Raw genomic sequence first — 15,953 nt, forward strand, 5'->3', positions numbered from 1 at the left:
TTTTTTTTCTTTGTTATGATGATGTGTCTGTCTTATTTTCAGATTGACAGCGAGGTCATCCTACTGATGGAAGATGCTCAACTGGCGAATTATCTCCCATCATATGGAGACAGGATTGCTCTCTTTAACTTTTGCAATCACCAACCACAGTCATCAAAGCGAAAGCAGGGACTGTTTGAAAAGCTAAGTGAGAAGCTCAAACTTAGAAAGGAAAACCATACAGAGAGTGAGGAAGCAACCACCTCCAATAAAACAAAAAGACCTAAACCAAAAACAAGAAAGCTAGGGTGGATTCACACTGAAGGCCAACTGACCAAACAAATCAGAGCAAAACAAGGCGGAGGGACAAGAAAGATCTCAATTCGAAGTGAAGAAGGTTATAGTGAGATACTAAAACAAGGAAAAGTCACTTTTCTTTCGATACTTTTCTAGTCGATATTTTGACGACAGATGTTGCTGTCTGATTCCATTCAGTTTTAAATACTCAAACTGTTCTTTTTAAAATCACTCCATGAAGGGAATACTGTATTCACATAAAGATAATCAGAAACACAATTGTTCAATACCAACGTTTACAGTTTTACGTTAAATGTACAGTAGTCTGCTACTGCACCATATTTACAGAGATGACAGTTTTACTGTTACACGTATATATCACATTACGATGTTGTGTACGATGTTACAGTGAATCTTTAAAGAAGACCAGTATTACAATGCTACATGTAAACAGTATATGTAACTGTTACAAATCATTCTTATTATTTACAATGTACCATTATTTACAATGTTATATGTGTATATATATACAGTGGGGAGAACAAGTATTTGATACACTGACAATGGGAAAACCCATTGGCAGTGTATCAAATACTTGTTCTCCCCACTGTATGTAACAGTGGCTTGGTAATGTAACTGTTTAACAGGTAATTATGCTATTTACAGATAATGTGAATCATTGCTTTAAATTTCACTGCTGCTTTCTTGGGGACCTTGGCTGAGTGAACATTTCAAAGGGTCGCTCGCATTTGTTTGTTTTTTTCCACAAGTTCCATTTACTTTATATGTTCAATAAAAGGTTGTGAATACGTCTACATTTTACTGTGGAACATCCATAAAGCATAGAGGAATGCCATTTCCAATATTTCCACACTTTATATATGTTCGACTATTTCATTCCTTAGTCGTGAATAGAGTTCTACTGCAGCATATGCATCTGATGGAGCATTCCAGACATTTTCCTCCATAAGGAGAGTGCAAAGCTCAAAAACCGTCTCATCGCAGGGATATGGCCCTTTCGGAGTGCAATCCTCCTTGCAAACAGGTATTTCCTCTGCAAGGACAGGCTACAGTTTGTCGTCTGCTGCATACAGCCGTGCCATGCTGAACATGAGGATGGGCCGTCCTCCAGGCGTCCCATGGGCAGATCTTGGTCGTATTTGGTGTGTGTTCCATGTCCTTACCACTTCATCCAATTCATCCTGCATGACAATTAATATACAATTGATAATCAATCAACAGAACCACTATAAATGTCTAAAAGGATAGTGGTTTTTTAGCTGTAGTTGTGAAAAAGTAGCCTTACGTCACATTTCGTTTTGGCAGATGTTTCAAAGTATTTTTACAAATGATATTGGATTATTTCCATCAATTCGCCTGCTATATATCTCTGTGTATGTTTATTATTCCTCCTCTTTATGTCTCACTCTCTGTCTGTCCCAATCTTAGTTGATATTACAGTACATGGGCAATAACTTCCTTTGTTTATTGAAATAGAATAGATTACAACTATAAACATGAACTATTCCTTTTTAGCCTCTGTGATGGAGGTGCAAAATGTCATTTCTCGTAGTGGAAGTAACAGTATGACTTTTATTCTCAAAGTAACAGTATGACTTTTATTCTCGAAGTAACAGTGTGACTTTTATTCTCGAAGTAACAGTGTGACTTTTAATCTCATAGTAACAATTGGAGTTCTATTCTCATACTAATAGGGTGACATTTTTCTTGTACTGTTACTTCAAGAATAAAAGTCGTATTATTTCGTTGGGCTAATGCTACTTACAGGGAGCTACGACAAAGTGTTGATAGCCTGTAAATAATGATGTAGATGAGCCAAAATATGAAGGATTTCCTTTTCCTTATTTGTAGATCCGATTCAAAAACACAAGACGCTTTCAATACAAAACAGTGTAAAAGCGACGTAAGGTAAGTAGCATTAGGACAACGAAATAATACGACTTTTATTCTTGAAGTAACAGTACAAGAAAAATGTCACCCTATTAGTACGAGAATAGAACTCCAATTGTTACTATGAGATTAAAAGTCACACTGTTACTTCGAGAATAAAAGTCACACTGTTACTTCGAGAATAAAAGTCATACTGTTACTTTGAGAATAAAAGTCATACTGTTACTTCCACTACGAGAAATGACATTTTGCACCTCCATCACAGAGGCTAAAAAGGAATAGTTCATGTTTATAGTTGTAATCTATTCTATTTCAATAAACAAAGGAAGTTATTGCCCATGTACTGTAATATCAACTAAGATTGGGACAGACAGAGAGTGAGACATAAAGAGGAGGAATAATAAACATACACAGAGATATATAGCAGGCGAATTGATGGAAATAATCCAATATCATTTGTAAAAATACTTTGAAACATCTGCCAAAACGAAATGTGACGTAAGGCTACTTTTTCACAACTACAGCTAAAAAACCACTATCCTTTTAGACATTTATAGTGGTTCTGTTGATTGATTATCAATTGTATATTAATTGTCATGCAGGATGAATTGGATGAAGTGGTAAGGACATGGAACACACACCAAATACGACCAAGATCTGCCCATGGGACGCCTGGAGGACGGCCCATCCTCATGTTCAGCATGGCACGGCTGTATGCAGCAGACGACAAACTGTAGCCTGTCCTTGCAGAGGAAATACCTGTTTGCAAGGAGGATTGCACTCCGAAAGGGCCATATCCCTGCGATGAGACGGTTTTTGAGCTTTGCACTCTCCTTATGGAGGAAAATGTCTGGAATGCTCCATCAGATGCATATGCTGCAGTAGAACTCTATTCACGACTAAGGAATGAAATAGTCGAACATATATAAAGTGTGGAAATATTGGAAATGGCATTCCTCTATGCTTTATGGATGTTCCACAGTAAAATGTAGACGTATTCACAACCTTTTATTGAACATATAAAGTAAATGGAACTTGTGGAAAAAAACAAACAAATGCGAGCGACCCTTTGAAATGTTCACTCAGCCAAGGTCCCCAAGAAAGCAGCAGTGAAATTTAAAGCAATGATTCACATTATCTGTAAATAGCATAATTACCTGTTAAACAGTTACATTACCAAGCCACTGTTACATACAGTGGGGAGAACAAGTATTTGATACACTGCCAATGGGTTTTCCCATTGTCAGTGTATCAAATACTTGTTCTCCCCACTGTATATATATACACATATAACATTGTAAATAATGGTACATTGTAAATAATAAGAATGATTTGTAACAGTTACATATACTGTTTACATGTAGCATTGTAATACTGGTCTTCTTTAAAGATTCACTGTAACATCGTACACAACATCGTAATGTGATATATACGTGTAACAGTAAAACTGTCATCTCTGTAAATATGGTGCAGTAGCAGACTACTGTACATTTAACGTAAAACTGTAAACGTTGGTATTGAACAATTGTGTTTCTGATTATCTTTATGTGAATACAGTATTCCCTTCATGGAGTGATTTTAAAAAGAACAGTTTGAGTATTTAAAACTGAATGGAATCAGACAGCAACATCTGTCGTCAAAATATCGACTAGAAAAGTATCGAAAGAAAAGTGACTTTTCCTTGTTTTAGTATCTCACTATAACCTTCTTCACTTCGAATTGAGATCTTTCTTGTCCCTCCGCCTTGTTTTGCTCTGATTTGTTTGGTCAGTTGGCCTTCAGTGTGAATCCACCCTATTTCAAGCTTTCTTGTTTTTGGTTTAGGTCTTTTTGTTTTATTGGAGGTGGTTGCTTCCTCACTCTCTGTATGGTTTTCCTTTCTAAGTTTGAGCTTCTCACTTAGCTTTTCAAACAGTCCCTGCTTTCGCTTTGATGACTGTGGTTGGTGATTGCAAAAGTTAAAGAGAGCAATCCTGTCTCCATATGATGGGAGATAATTCGCCAGTTGAGCATCTTCCATCAGTAGGATGACCTCGCTGTCAATCTGAAAATAAGACAGACACATCATCATAACAAAGAAAAAAAAGGACAACGTAACTTTCATCCAGAACTCCATTTCATAACACTATTAAGTCCACTGATATCCAGAACGTTCCAAATTTCCCGATTTTCATTTCTCAATTTTAGTTAAAATGGCTATACGTTAGGCCTGCACAATATATCGTTTGAACATCGCCATTGCAATGTGCGCAAGCGCAATTGTCCCATCGCAGGACGTGTGATTGTTTTATTTCATTATTATTATTTTTTTAGCCATGTATATTTTTGTTTTGCATCATAAAAGCAGCAATAGTGCAGAGACATGTCCTCCTGGATTCCTTTTATTTGCAGCAATCTTCATCATTCACAGATGAACCACCTTAGCCTGGATTTAACGGTATCATATGAATACAGTGTTGTCATGGTGAGTCAACCAAAGTCTTCCCAAATAGAGCTATGCAAGTTCTTTGGTGAAAATTCTTTTCGTTTCAATATCACAACATACATCGTAAACCCCTATAGAGTCGAAATGTCAGTTTTTTCCAATATCGTTCAGCCCTAGTATACATCACTCCTAGGTAACAATAATGCTCAGGGGGTAATGAGGAGAAATGAGGAGGAGATTTGTAGGAAAAGAGAAGGTACAGTATCCCACGAAACTGAAGATCTGTCTCTGAATACAGCCATTAATGTTGAACCAGAGAGGAGCAGTAATACCACATTTAACACTATTGCTCCCTACAGTATTTTCACCTAAGATCACGTAACACTAATGATTCACGTTACGCTGGGGAGGGAAAAGGGCGTACTGATTTGGGGATTTTTCACTTAGGGTGTACTCACTTTTGTTGCCAGTGGTTTAAACATTAATGAATGTATTTTGAGAGAATACATTTACACTGTATTATTAGATGTACACCGACTCGTTTTCACCTTTTGAAAAAGCCATATCTTCAGTGTTGTCCCGTGAAAGGACAATTAAATACTGCAGAAATACGAGGGGTGCACTCACTTTTGCGAGATACTGTGTGAGAAGTGAAGTAGAGAAGCAGGTGAGAAGATGGGGATGGTAAGAGGAAAGTGCATAGGAGGAGAGGCGGATGAGAAAAGTAACAAGTGACGGAGAAATAGTCGAAACAAATGCATATTGAAACATTGTTATTTACAAATGACATGAACTGACTGATGAAAAGGTACAAAAAAAAGTAAGAAATACCTTTTGCTGTTCAATCCAATTGATTGTTTCCTCTGATACACTCCGACGTCTCAGGAAAGTCACAATTTCCAACAAGTTCTTTGCCATCTTGGATCGGTGGAATTGAATAAACAAGAAAATCGGGAACTCGGAAGACAAAAATGAGAAGATGCAAAACATGTAAGCGCTCGGGAAGAACTATGAAAAATGGATATACAGACACACCATGTAGAAGAATTGTGAAGATTCACGATACATAAATTATTACTTTTAATATAAATACATCGAGCAAAACGTACGTTTGACTATTACCTTTTAATATAAATAAAACGTACATTTGGCCCTATCACAGTATTTTCTCATTGGCTGCAATTGACGGTGAAAACTTAATGAAGTGAAAGCTTTGTGTGTGATTACGACGGATATTATATCAAGTACTTAAAATAACAAGTTACCCTACCTTGGCTGGGAGCCACGACGTGTATGACTCTTTATATTGATTGTAATTTGATGCCAATGCACCAAAACGTCTTTTTGAAACAATCCAGAAGTACAGAATCACCACCGCTCTCGAGATGCACGCTGTTGTTCCAAGTCAATATAACGTTACGTACGCCGTAAGTGACGTCATAGCGTATTCGGGTGATATTGTGCTTTTCCTGAGCCTATATTTTATAATTTGCTTCATAAATAAAGAAACACGTTATCTTTTGGATCATCTACATAAAATTATAATCAATAGATTGCTTTATATTGATGCTTCGTCGTAGCGCTCAGCTACGGTACATGTACGTAATGTGCGTAGCGGTTACGCTATGTAATGAGTTTAGTCTTGTAGTACCAGTACGGTTTTAATCTCGTCCTTTTCTTTTTTTTTTCTCTCTCTCCTTGATTTGGCCCTAATCCTCCGTCGTAGAAATTCGCATTTGAACACTTTATTTTTCATTCAAACTGTTTTCTTTGATTGAAGCAATCCTTTTTGTGTTTGAGCCATATTAGGGGTAGGACATTTGTGTCAAAATCATTCAATCGCAATAAAAGTTGCTTTAATCAAAAAACTATTTTTAATCAAAGAAAAAATCATTTGCAAAAACTTTTTTTTTTAAATATATTTTTTATTTGAAATATATATATTTTTTTTAATTGAAGTGTCACTTTTTTTGAAAAGCAAAAAGTTTTAAACTTATTTTTTTCAAAGTGGAAAAAGTTTTGAACACACTTTTTTTTTTTGAAGTGGAAAAAGTTTTGAAGGCACTTTTTTTCGATTGAATCATTTTGACACAAAGATTCTCCTTCAACGCTAGTTCCGGTGTGTTTAATTGGCAGGTAGCTAAGCCAATGACATAAAAGTATGAAGCAAGCATAATGGCCACCAGGTCTCCATCCAGCCATCGGAGTCTCCTGGAGTCCAAGCCGAATATAGGGCACTGGTACGGGGGTAGAACATCGGCATTTCACCGGAGTACCCGCAACGGCACGTTCCCCTGTCGCGGCACACTGGTCGGACCCCGATATCACCCCCCAGGCGCGGAGGCCGGCTGTCAAGTGGACGCCCCGCGAATGACACGGCAGTCATTCAAAGCTGAAGCGATGGGGCTGCCGGCGTGGACGCCGGCGACTCGCCGGTAGTCCACTCGCTTACTGGGCAGGCTAGTGTCGGGCCACTCGCCGACCACTCCCGTACCGGCGCGTCGCGGACACTCCGGTTGGAACCAATTGCCAACCGTCACGTTAGGGCAGCGGGTGAAGTTCGCCGTGTTAAATCACATTAAGCAACAGGGCACCGTACTCCGGTGAAATGCCGATGTCACACGCCCGTACCGGTGCCCTATTCGGCTTAGACTCCAACAGACTCCGATGGCTGGATGATGGAGCCCTGGTGGCCATTATGCTTGCTTCATACTTTTATGTCATTGGCTCAGCTACCTGCCAATCAAACACACCGGAACTAGCGTTGAAGGAGAATCTTTGTGTCAAAATGATTCAATCGAAAAAAAGTGCCTTCAAAACTTTTTCCACTTCAAAAAAAAAAAAGTGTGTTCAAAACTTTTTCCACTTTGAAAAAAATAAGTTTAAAACTTTTTGCTTTTCAAAAAAAGTGACACTTCAATTAAAAAATAGATATATATTTCAAATAAAAAATATATTTAAAAAAAAAAAAAAGTTTTTGCAAATGATTTTTTTCTTTGATTAAAAATAGTTTTTTGATTAAAGCAACTTTTATTGCGATTGAATGATTTTGACACAAATGTCCTACCCCTAATATGGCTCAAACACAAAAAGGATTGCTTCAATCAAAGAAAACAGTTTGAATGAAAAATAAAGTGTTCAAATGCGAATTTCTGAGTCTCAAATATTTTTTCACATTCAAACCTTTTTTTCTACGATTGATTTTTTTTTAAAAAATTGATTGAAGTGATTTTTCTTTTGAAAATATATTTTTTTTTGTTTGAAGCAATTTATTTTTTGATTGAATAATAAAGACACAAATCTACCTCCATAACGATGCAGAAGACGTTGGTATGATATGCTGACTTTATTCAACCATCACTTGAAGAGTGAAACTAAAAATAGAAATGAAACAAATCAATTTCGTCCCCAATAACAAACAGGTTCACATCAACATGAAGCAGCGATGATTAGCTGCTAATACAGTAATAACATAAACGGTTAGCATGCATTCGCAAGCATTAGCACATGGTTCAAACCACCACGCAACTGGATTTAAGTATCCGATCACGAGTGGAAACACACAACAACAATAACAACACAAAAGATGATACATACAGGTGTTGCCTCTTTAGATATTTTACAAACATTAACAAAGAACATAGGCTTCGAGCAGTGTGTCCCACTCTCACTAACTCGCTCACTCGCTTGGATGCTTTGTAGCTGCACTTCTTCTTCGCATGTATGCGTGCTCTTCTTCACGTGAGCACATTCTTCTTCGCTTGAGGAGGCGCAAGGGCACCCCCACTTGAGCGTGAAAGCACACTAAAAACTAAAAGGCATGCATTTCAATATAATGGTAAATAATACACTTTAACACATATTGCCAAAGGCAGAACAATGACCTATATGCCAATGTATATCTATATTTTTTATTTCTATTAGAAAAATGTTTCAATAAAATGTTACACATTCTTGTGTATTTGACACTTATTTCCACAGTTAACATTGAGACCTTGGGCCTCTTTTGACCCCGTTGTGAGTTTGTAAGGTTGTGACTTCTGATTAAACAAACTCGGTGCCTGTCAAAACGTTTGTAATTCTTTCTCCCCAAATTAGAATCTATAAGAGAATCGATATAGAATCGAATCGTTAAGCATTATCGATAAGGGAATCGGAATCGTAAAAATCGTATCAATTCCCATCCCTACTGAGGATCAGAATAAAACTGAGCATTAGGTGCACCTGCTCATTGATTGACTGATGACCAGTCCATAGTGTAATGTGCCTCATATCTAATGTCAGTTGCAATAGACAACACCTGCCACAGAATGGGCGATTGAGAATGACTATGGGCCTGAAGCAGTCTTGATAGACAGCATGTCAGGCACTAATCATATAAACCAGTGATCCCCAACCACTGAGGTGGGGACCGGTACCGGTCCGTGGCGCATTTGATACCGGGCCGCTAAGAAATAATAAACAGCAATCTGGCCTGTGCCTCTTGACACATCACTATGCCTGTCTACTCTATTGACTAATCCAAGTAGAGATTTGTGTACGTCACCGTCTAGCGGTTGGTCGCCATTACTGGGGTATTTGCACACCTATAGCAGCCCAGCATCAGTCAATGTTAACAGTAACGTTAGCTGCTATTGACTGCTGGCTGTGGACGGCAACGTCTTTAAATAGCTTTTTTACTGGGAAAAGGTCACCTGCTGAACCAGAAAAGGAGCATACAACCAAGTCCATTCTGCATAATATGTGGCTAAAGCTAGCAAATGAGGCAACAAAAGTGAATGCACTTTGAGCATCATACCTCGTGGCGAACCGTATTGCTAAAGCGAAGAAACCTTTCACGATTGTAGAAGAACCTATTATGCCTGCATCCAAGGATATTTGCCATCAAGTTTTAGGAGAAGCCGCTTTAAAAAACGATCTATTCAGCGTATGGCGAGTAACATTTTCCCTGCACTTAATGTTCGTTTGTAGCCCCGTCATGTTATTTTATATTTACCGTAATTTTCTGCCCCACATTGCTGGTCCGTGAAAAAAAAGGCCCATGTTACACCGGTCCAAGGTGCAAAAACGTTGGGGACCACTGATGCAAACTATTAAACATGTTATGAAAAAGGTTTCGAGCTCTTTAAAAATGTTTGTAAATTCCATCACTTCACAGTTAGGTCAAGCTTCCAATGTTCCTCTTTGCGCCATTCATGTTGAAAATCCGATCGTTTATGTTGCATAAATTGCTTTTCTAGTGTTTCCATTCATAACTTTGAATTATGTCACTTAATAGATCAATTTATTGAACTGGAAGGGAAGGAAGCATGTGAAACACTGTTGAAGGGCTCATGTTTAGATCACTACCAGAGATTAAGATTATAATGGACAATGAATGAACCGCTACAGAGGATGTATTTGAATGAACGGAAATTAAGCTACAGCTATGAAAAGCATCCAGTTTGCTCAAGAAGCCCTGAGGCAATTTCATATTTTAGGAATTGACTTTATACAGCTCATGACTACTATTTATTTAATCTCAACAAAATGAAGATATGATGAAAGTGTGGATTTATTAAAAAATAATTTGTAATAACAGCCATGCTACGTGGAGACACAACCAAGTACTTTAACTGGGATAGTATACATGAACATCTGTAACCATTATGGAATAGAAGTGCCCAGATCCAAATGAGCCACAACACGGAGCGTGGCTGAGAACAACGCCAAGATTCCGTAGAACTTCAGCTTTCAATCTGACAAACAGCTCCGGGCTAACCAACCAGACATCGTGGTGGTGGCAAAGAGCAGAAAAAATGACGGTGATTGATGTGGCAATACCAGCTGGTGCCAATACCATGAAGAAGGGACACGAGAAGGTGGAGAAGTACCAAGGGCTGAAACAGCAGTTGAAGGCTAGCGTGGTTCCCGTGGTAGTGGGAGGACTCGGAGGGATAAACCCCCACCTGGGAGGATGGCTCCAGCAGATACCAGGAACAACATCTGAAGCCTCAGTCAAGAAAAGTGCAGTCCTTGGAACAGCTAAGATACTGCGCAGAACCCTCAAACTCTCCAGGCATACTACTTATGCTGGGTTGTTTGGGCGAACATCTGTTAAATTGACATATAAGAAACCTCGAAATCTGGGCTTCTCCATGATTCTTGGCTGCCCATTCAGGGGTTCCACACTTACAACTTGGGCCGCAAGTTGTTTCATTTTGCTTGAAAAATGGTTGAAGTTTTTAAAAATGAGTTTGTATGACACCTGAGAATGTCCAATTTGTTTCGTTCCTGACAATCCAGGCCGCATTGGTACACTCTCTGGGACACCTGTCCCAACGGTAGAACCGTTGTTACCCAGGCATACAAGGCTTGAACCCATAAATAGCGGCACATTTTAAAGGTGCCAATTTAACTCAGCATAAGACTTCGACTCCACAGCCCTTTGACCTACTTTTCCTTCTTGCGCGTAACGGGATCTTACCATGGCCTACATTCCAAAAACACCACTTTTGAAAGTAGTTCTATTAAGGGTCTATCAATCATTAATTTGTCGCTCTATTTGGGGGTGCTCCAGTGTTAAAATTTCCATCGTCTCTCTCATTGATCCGCAACAAAGAATCTGCAAATTTTCATTAAAATGCGACATACAGTTTGGGAGAAATCATAGTATATCGGTTTGGGGATTTTGCTGATTTTCTGCACTTATAAAAGCTCTGCAAACTTGGAACCTCTAAGAAACACTATTGATGTCAGTCTTTGTGAGCGTGTCAAATATGGTTAAAATTCGGCCATTAATTCTGGAACCCAATTTTTTCGATGATCAATTTTAACTACTTATCGGGGGTTCTTCGATACAAAACCGACCTCAGAACAAAGGCAGACACCTATTGTGCAAATGTATAAAATTTCAAGAAAATTGGTCAAGCCGTTACGGAGTCCATAGGGAACGAACACACACATAAACCCAAGCACACAGACAAAGTTCCATATATTTATAAGTTCTCTTCCCTCCCCCCATCTCCCACTGGTAGGGTGGGTGGTTGTTCATCTCAAGCTCAGGTCCTCTACCAGAGGCCTGGAAGCTTGAGGGTCCTGCGCTGTTACTTTGCTGTTCCTAGGACTGCGCTCTTCTGGACGGAGATGTCTGATGTTTCTCCAGGTATCTGCTGGAGCCACTTCTCCAGTGTGGGGGACACAGTCTGGAGTGCTCCTATACAGTATATGTATACATAGCGGCTGGGTAGCTCAGCCTTCCACCAGGTGGTGGTTTAAATCCAGCAGGGGGCACTGAGCAAGGCATACATTAAAACATCTTCCAGTTGGGTCCTTGGGCAAGCCCCCTAGCACAGCCGCCAAACTACCTCACATGATGAGTGATAAAGAACAGGGAAACATACTAGATCAGACGTCACCCAGGTTAACAAAGTCAGCGCCAAATGCGAAGAAACAAGGGCACCATGGCTAGAAATATGAAACTGGAACACGCAATGGAAAATAGATGCTTTATATACATATGTATATATTAGGGCTGTCAAAATTATCGCGTTAACGGGCGGTAATTATTTTTTTTGATTAATCACGTTAAAATATTTGACGCAATTAATGCACATGCCCCGCTCAAACAGACTAAAATGACAGTACAGTGTAATGTCCGCTTGTTACTTGTTTTTTGGTGTTTGGCGCCCTCTGCTGGCGTTTGGGTCCAACTGATTTTTTGGGTTAGTACCATGAGTGAGCATGGTGTAATTATTAACATCAACAATGGTGAGCTACTAGTTTATTTTTTGATAGAAAATTTTACAAATTTTAATAAAACGAAAACATTAAGACGGGTTTTAATTTAAAATTTCTATAACTTGTACATTTATCTTTTAAGAACTACAAGTCTTTCTATCCATGGATGGCTTTAAGAGAATGTTAATAATGTTGATTCCATCTTGTTGATTTATCGTTATAAGAAACAAATACAGAACTTATGTACCGTATGTTGAATGTATATATCCGTCTTGTGTCTTATCTTTCCATTCCAACAAAAATTTACAGAAAAATATGGCACATTTTATAGATGTTTTGAATTGCGATCAATTACGATTAATTAATTTTTAAACTGTAATTAACTCGATTAAAAATTTTAATCATTTGATAGCCCCAGAATATATATTTGTGTGTATATATATATATATACAGGTATATATATATATATTGTTTTGTTTTTATGAATGTTCCTAAAATAGGTTTGAAAATCACCCTCTTGTTTTAATTTTCTTTGTTTCTAAAAGGCAATGGCTATATTGAAGGGAAGGAGTTGGAGAATTTCTTTCGGGAGCTGGAATCTGCCCGGAGGGGAGCTGGAGTGGTGAGACAGTGTTGTAAAAACATTTCAAGTGTTTGTTTACATCATGTTTTTCAACTAATTATGTGTGTTGTGTTTGTAGGATCCTTCAAACCCAACCTTTCGAGAAAAGATGAAGGAGTTCATGCAAAAGTTTGACAAGAATAAAGATGGAAGAATTGAGATGTCAGAGGTAGAAAATTGGGTGGATCGTTGTTGTTTTTACTTTTCATTGAATAATGAAAATGACATTTGCAGGTAACATATAGACTAGTGAGTAATGGTCTGAATGTTTATGGTTCGGACCAGTGAGTACTGGTCTAACATCACTTTCAATTTTAAACACTATTCATTTGATTTTACACGTAATTTTAGATAGTAACAAACACTACTGCATAGTTATTCTAGGAGCTGAGACCTGCATATTCGCTGTCTTAATGGAAGGAGATACAGACTGAATACAATGGTTGAACTCTAGGGAACCCATTAGCTCGTCGTTGTTTAATCTGAGACATAGTTACAAATGCCAAAGAGGTTTCTGCTGTTCTCAAGGTAGACCATGCTGTTCTAACCTCTTTAATGCAATCACGTGATTGACTTTGACAGAATCAACTCTCTGATCCAGAAGAGCTAGACTCACATCACACACAGCGGTCATCGGCTCCCATTTGAATCTTGCTACAACAGACACCAGGTCTTACTCTCGCCATTCATGAAGCCTATCTTTGGGGTAATTGTGTGGTACGCGTTCTCTACATCCCTCTATGAGCAGGAACCAAACCCGCTGACACACTGAATAAAGACTCAAAGAGGTCCGGGAAATGCAAGTGGCTCCAACCCCCTCCTTACTTTTCTGGAGAAAGATTACAACTTTATTTCTATTATTTGAATCCAAATTCAAAGTGTGAAGCAGGATTTACACAGATTTATTTTGATAGTTAAATCGGGAAATTTAGAATGGAGTGCCAATGCAAACTGCTTCACCTCCATAACCAGAGGAGCCAGATTCAGTGGCCAATGTCGGGTACTGCAGACTTTTTCAAACATTTCATTTTGTAAGACGGAGGATTGGGCACCGAATAAGACTCGGGTTTGGTAATTTTGTGGAAAAGTACAAGCCTGTCATTTGAAAAGAGGATGTGATGCACTGGATGCAGTATGTGGGTAAATACTGCCAACCTTTTCACACCTTATAAGCAGTCTTCTTAACATTCCCTTTAACGTTGGTTTTATTTGTTCCGCATATCATTATCTAACCGAACAGAGGAGAATCTACTTTGCTCAGTGTAGGGTTGACCCGCTCTTGATGTCGGCAGCAAATACAAGTAGACCTACCACACAGATAACATTAATTTGGCCAGGGAAATCTCTGCAATGAAATGGAATTGGAAACTCACTTTCCTTCTGTCACTCTGTCAACGAAGAAAAAGTGTGCCCGTGAAAGGGTCCCTTGCACTCTGCATTTTCACAGCTGCAGTTTACGGTACACTATTAATGTAGAACCCATTCATTTGCAACTTTAAAGTCAAAAAGTTTTATAACCTTAATTGCTTAAGAGGGCCGACTATTATCTTTTTTCTCTCATCTTTCCCATTCCTCTATCATTCTGTCTCTATAGCTGGCCCAGATTCTCCCTACTGAAGAGAACTTCTTGCTCTGCTTCAGACAATTTGTCAGTTCCAGTGCTGAGTTCATGGCGGTAAGTGTGTGTGTGTGTGTGTTTTATTGAAACAGGCTGTGGTATAGTTACCCCTTTTTTTTCACTGGTTTCGGATAAGTGGACTGTCTTTTCGTCCAAGTCACACACCATTTATTTGGCTTCTTCTCTTTCTGCATTTATTTGTGAAATTTAGTGGGCGAGTTTAATTGTTTTCTGGTTTATTTGGTAAAGAAATAATTAGAATCCCAATTAAGTACTTCAAGTTGTAATGTTTTTGTGATGTTATTTGTTAAATAATGATTGCAAACTGCTATGCTGCAGTGTCAAGATTTAGAGTTGAATGTATACTGTAGTAGCCATTGGGGATGTGCAGTTCAGGTAGACAATCCATCTACTTAACATTTTTATAAGCCGCAATTTTAGATTGTACGTAACATGAGACTTGGCTGGGGAAAATCTAATATGTTTCTTTAGGGCATGTTAATGGGGGGGGCATTAACATTTATAAAATCCCAAATGTTGGGGACCTCAGTTTACTGTATATGTCCAAATTTTTTGACCATTGATCGGTTTTCAAAGAGTGTTCCAGACAGCCACTAGTTGGCAGTCGCACAGACATGAGCAGAGTGATGTGTCCAAGGGTCAAAAAATTGCTTTATAACATGAACAGTACTAGTCAGGAAAGAACAATAAAACCCCTTTCAGACTTAAATCCAGGTAAATTTCCCATGTAAGGTGACGTGGGATTTACACGTGTCAGGGCTTTCAGACATGGGGTGAATTACCCAGGTTGGACACTTTCAGACTTCGTGACTCAACGCTCTCTGTGCAGAGAGGGCGGCTGGTACAATTTTATAATGCAGACATTACGTCATTTTTGGTTGGCATCGGCAACAAAATAAACCACGCATTTTCAAAGATGGACGATGGACTGTCTCTTCCTCGGCTCTACGATCCAGTAGCAATTTAATTTTGTTATGTTTTCAGTTTAATTTTACTATTCCCAGTTTGTCATGTTGATAAATGCAATTTTTGTTTATCACTTCTAATCAAATGACGATCGGCTCACCATGATATTTACGTCATCAGCCTTCGCACTGTGACCTGGGTGTTACGGCAAGCTAGGCAAAGTTGATGTGGACCAAAATGCGAGCCGGAAACACATGAAGTGTGAAGTGATATTTATTGCACAAGGGCAAGGTGCTGAGCGGCTGGTGGGTTGAATGGTAAATGGCTGTGGCTGAGGCTGTGGCTGAGGTTCAGGCTGAGGTTCAGGCTGTGACTGTGAGGGCTTGGAGGATGGGTGTCCTGATGGCAAAAAACAGAATTAGTTAAGAGTTCTAAGACAGGAATCACAAACTACA

The 15,953-nt window shown here is 38.8% G+C and overlaps 1 protein-coding gene across 1 annotated transcript in view; it reads left to right on the forward strand.

Annotated features, from left to right (window-relative positions):
• calb2a (calbindin 2a) overlaps positions 1-15,953 on the forward strand; it is a 41,826-nt gene that overhangs the window by 11,787 nt on the left and 14,086 nt on the right. The window contains exons 2-4 of the mRNA XM_057837573.1: positions 12,877-12,953; positions 13,033-13,122; positions 14,548-14,628. Coding sequence (XP_057693556.1) covers positions 12,877-12,953; positions 13,033-13,122; positions 14,548-14,628 — 248 coding nt within the window. The remainder of the gene's footprint in view (positions 1-12,876; positions 12,954-13,032; positions 13,123-14,547; positions 14,629-15,953) is intronic.

This window comes from Corythoichthys intestinalis, chromosome 5, assembly GCF_030265065.1.
Source record: "Corythoichthys intestinalis isolate RoL2023-P3 chromosome 5, ASM3026506v1, whole genome shotgun sequence".
NCBI lineage: Eukaryota > Metazoa > Chordata > Actinopteri > Syngnathiformes > Syngnathidae > Corythoichthys > Corythoichthys intestinalis.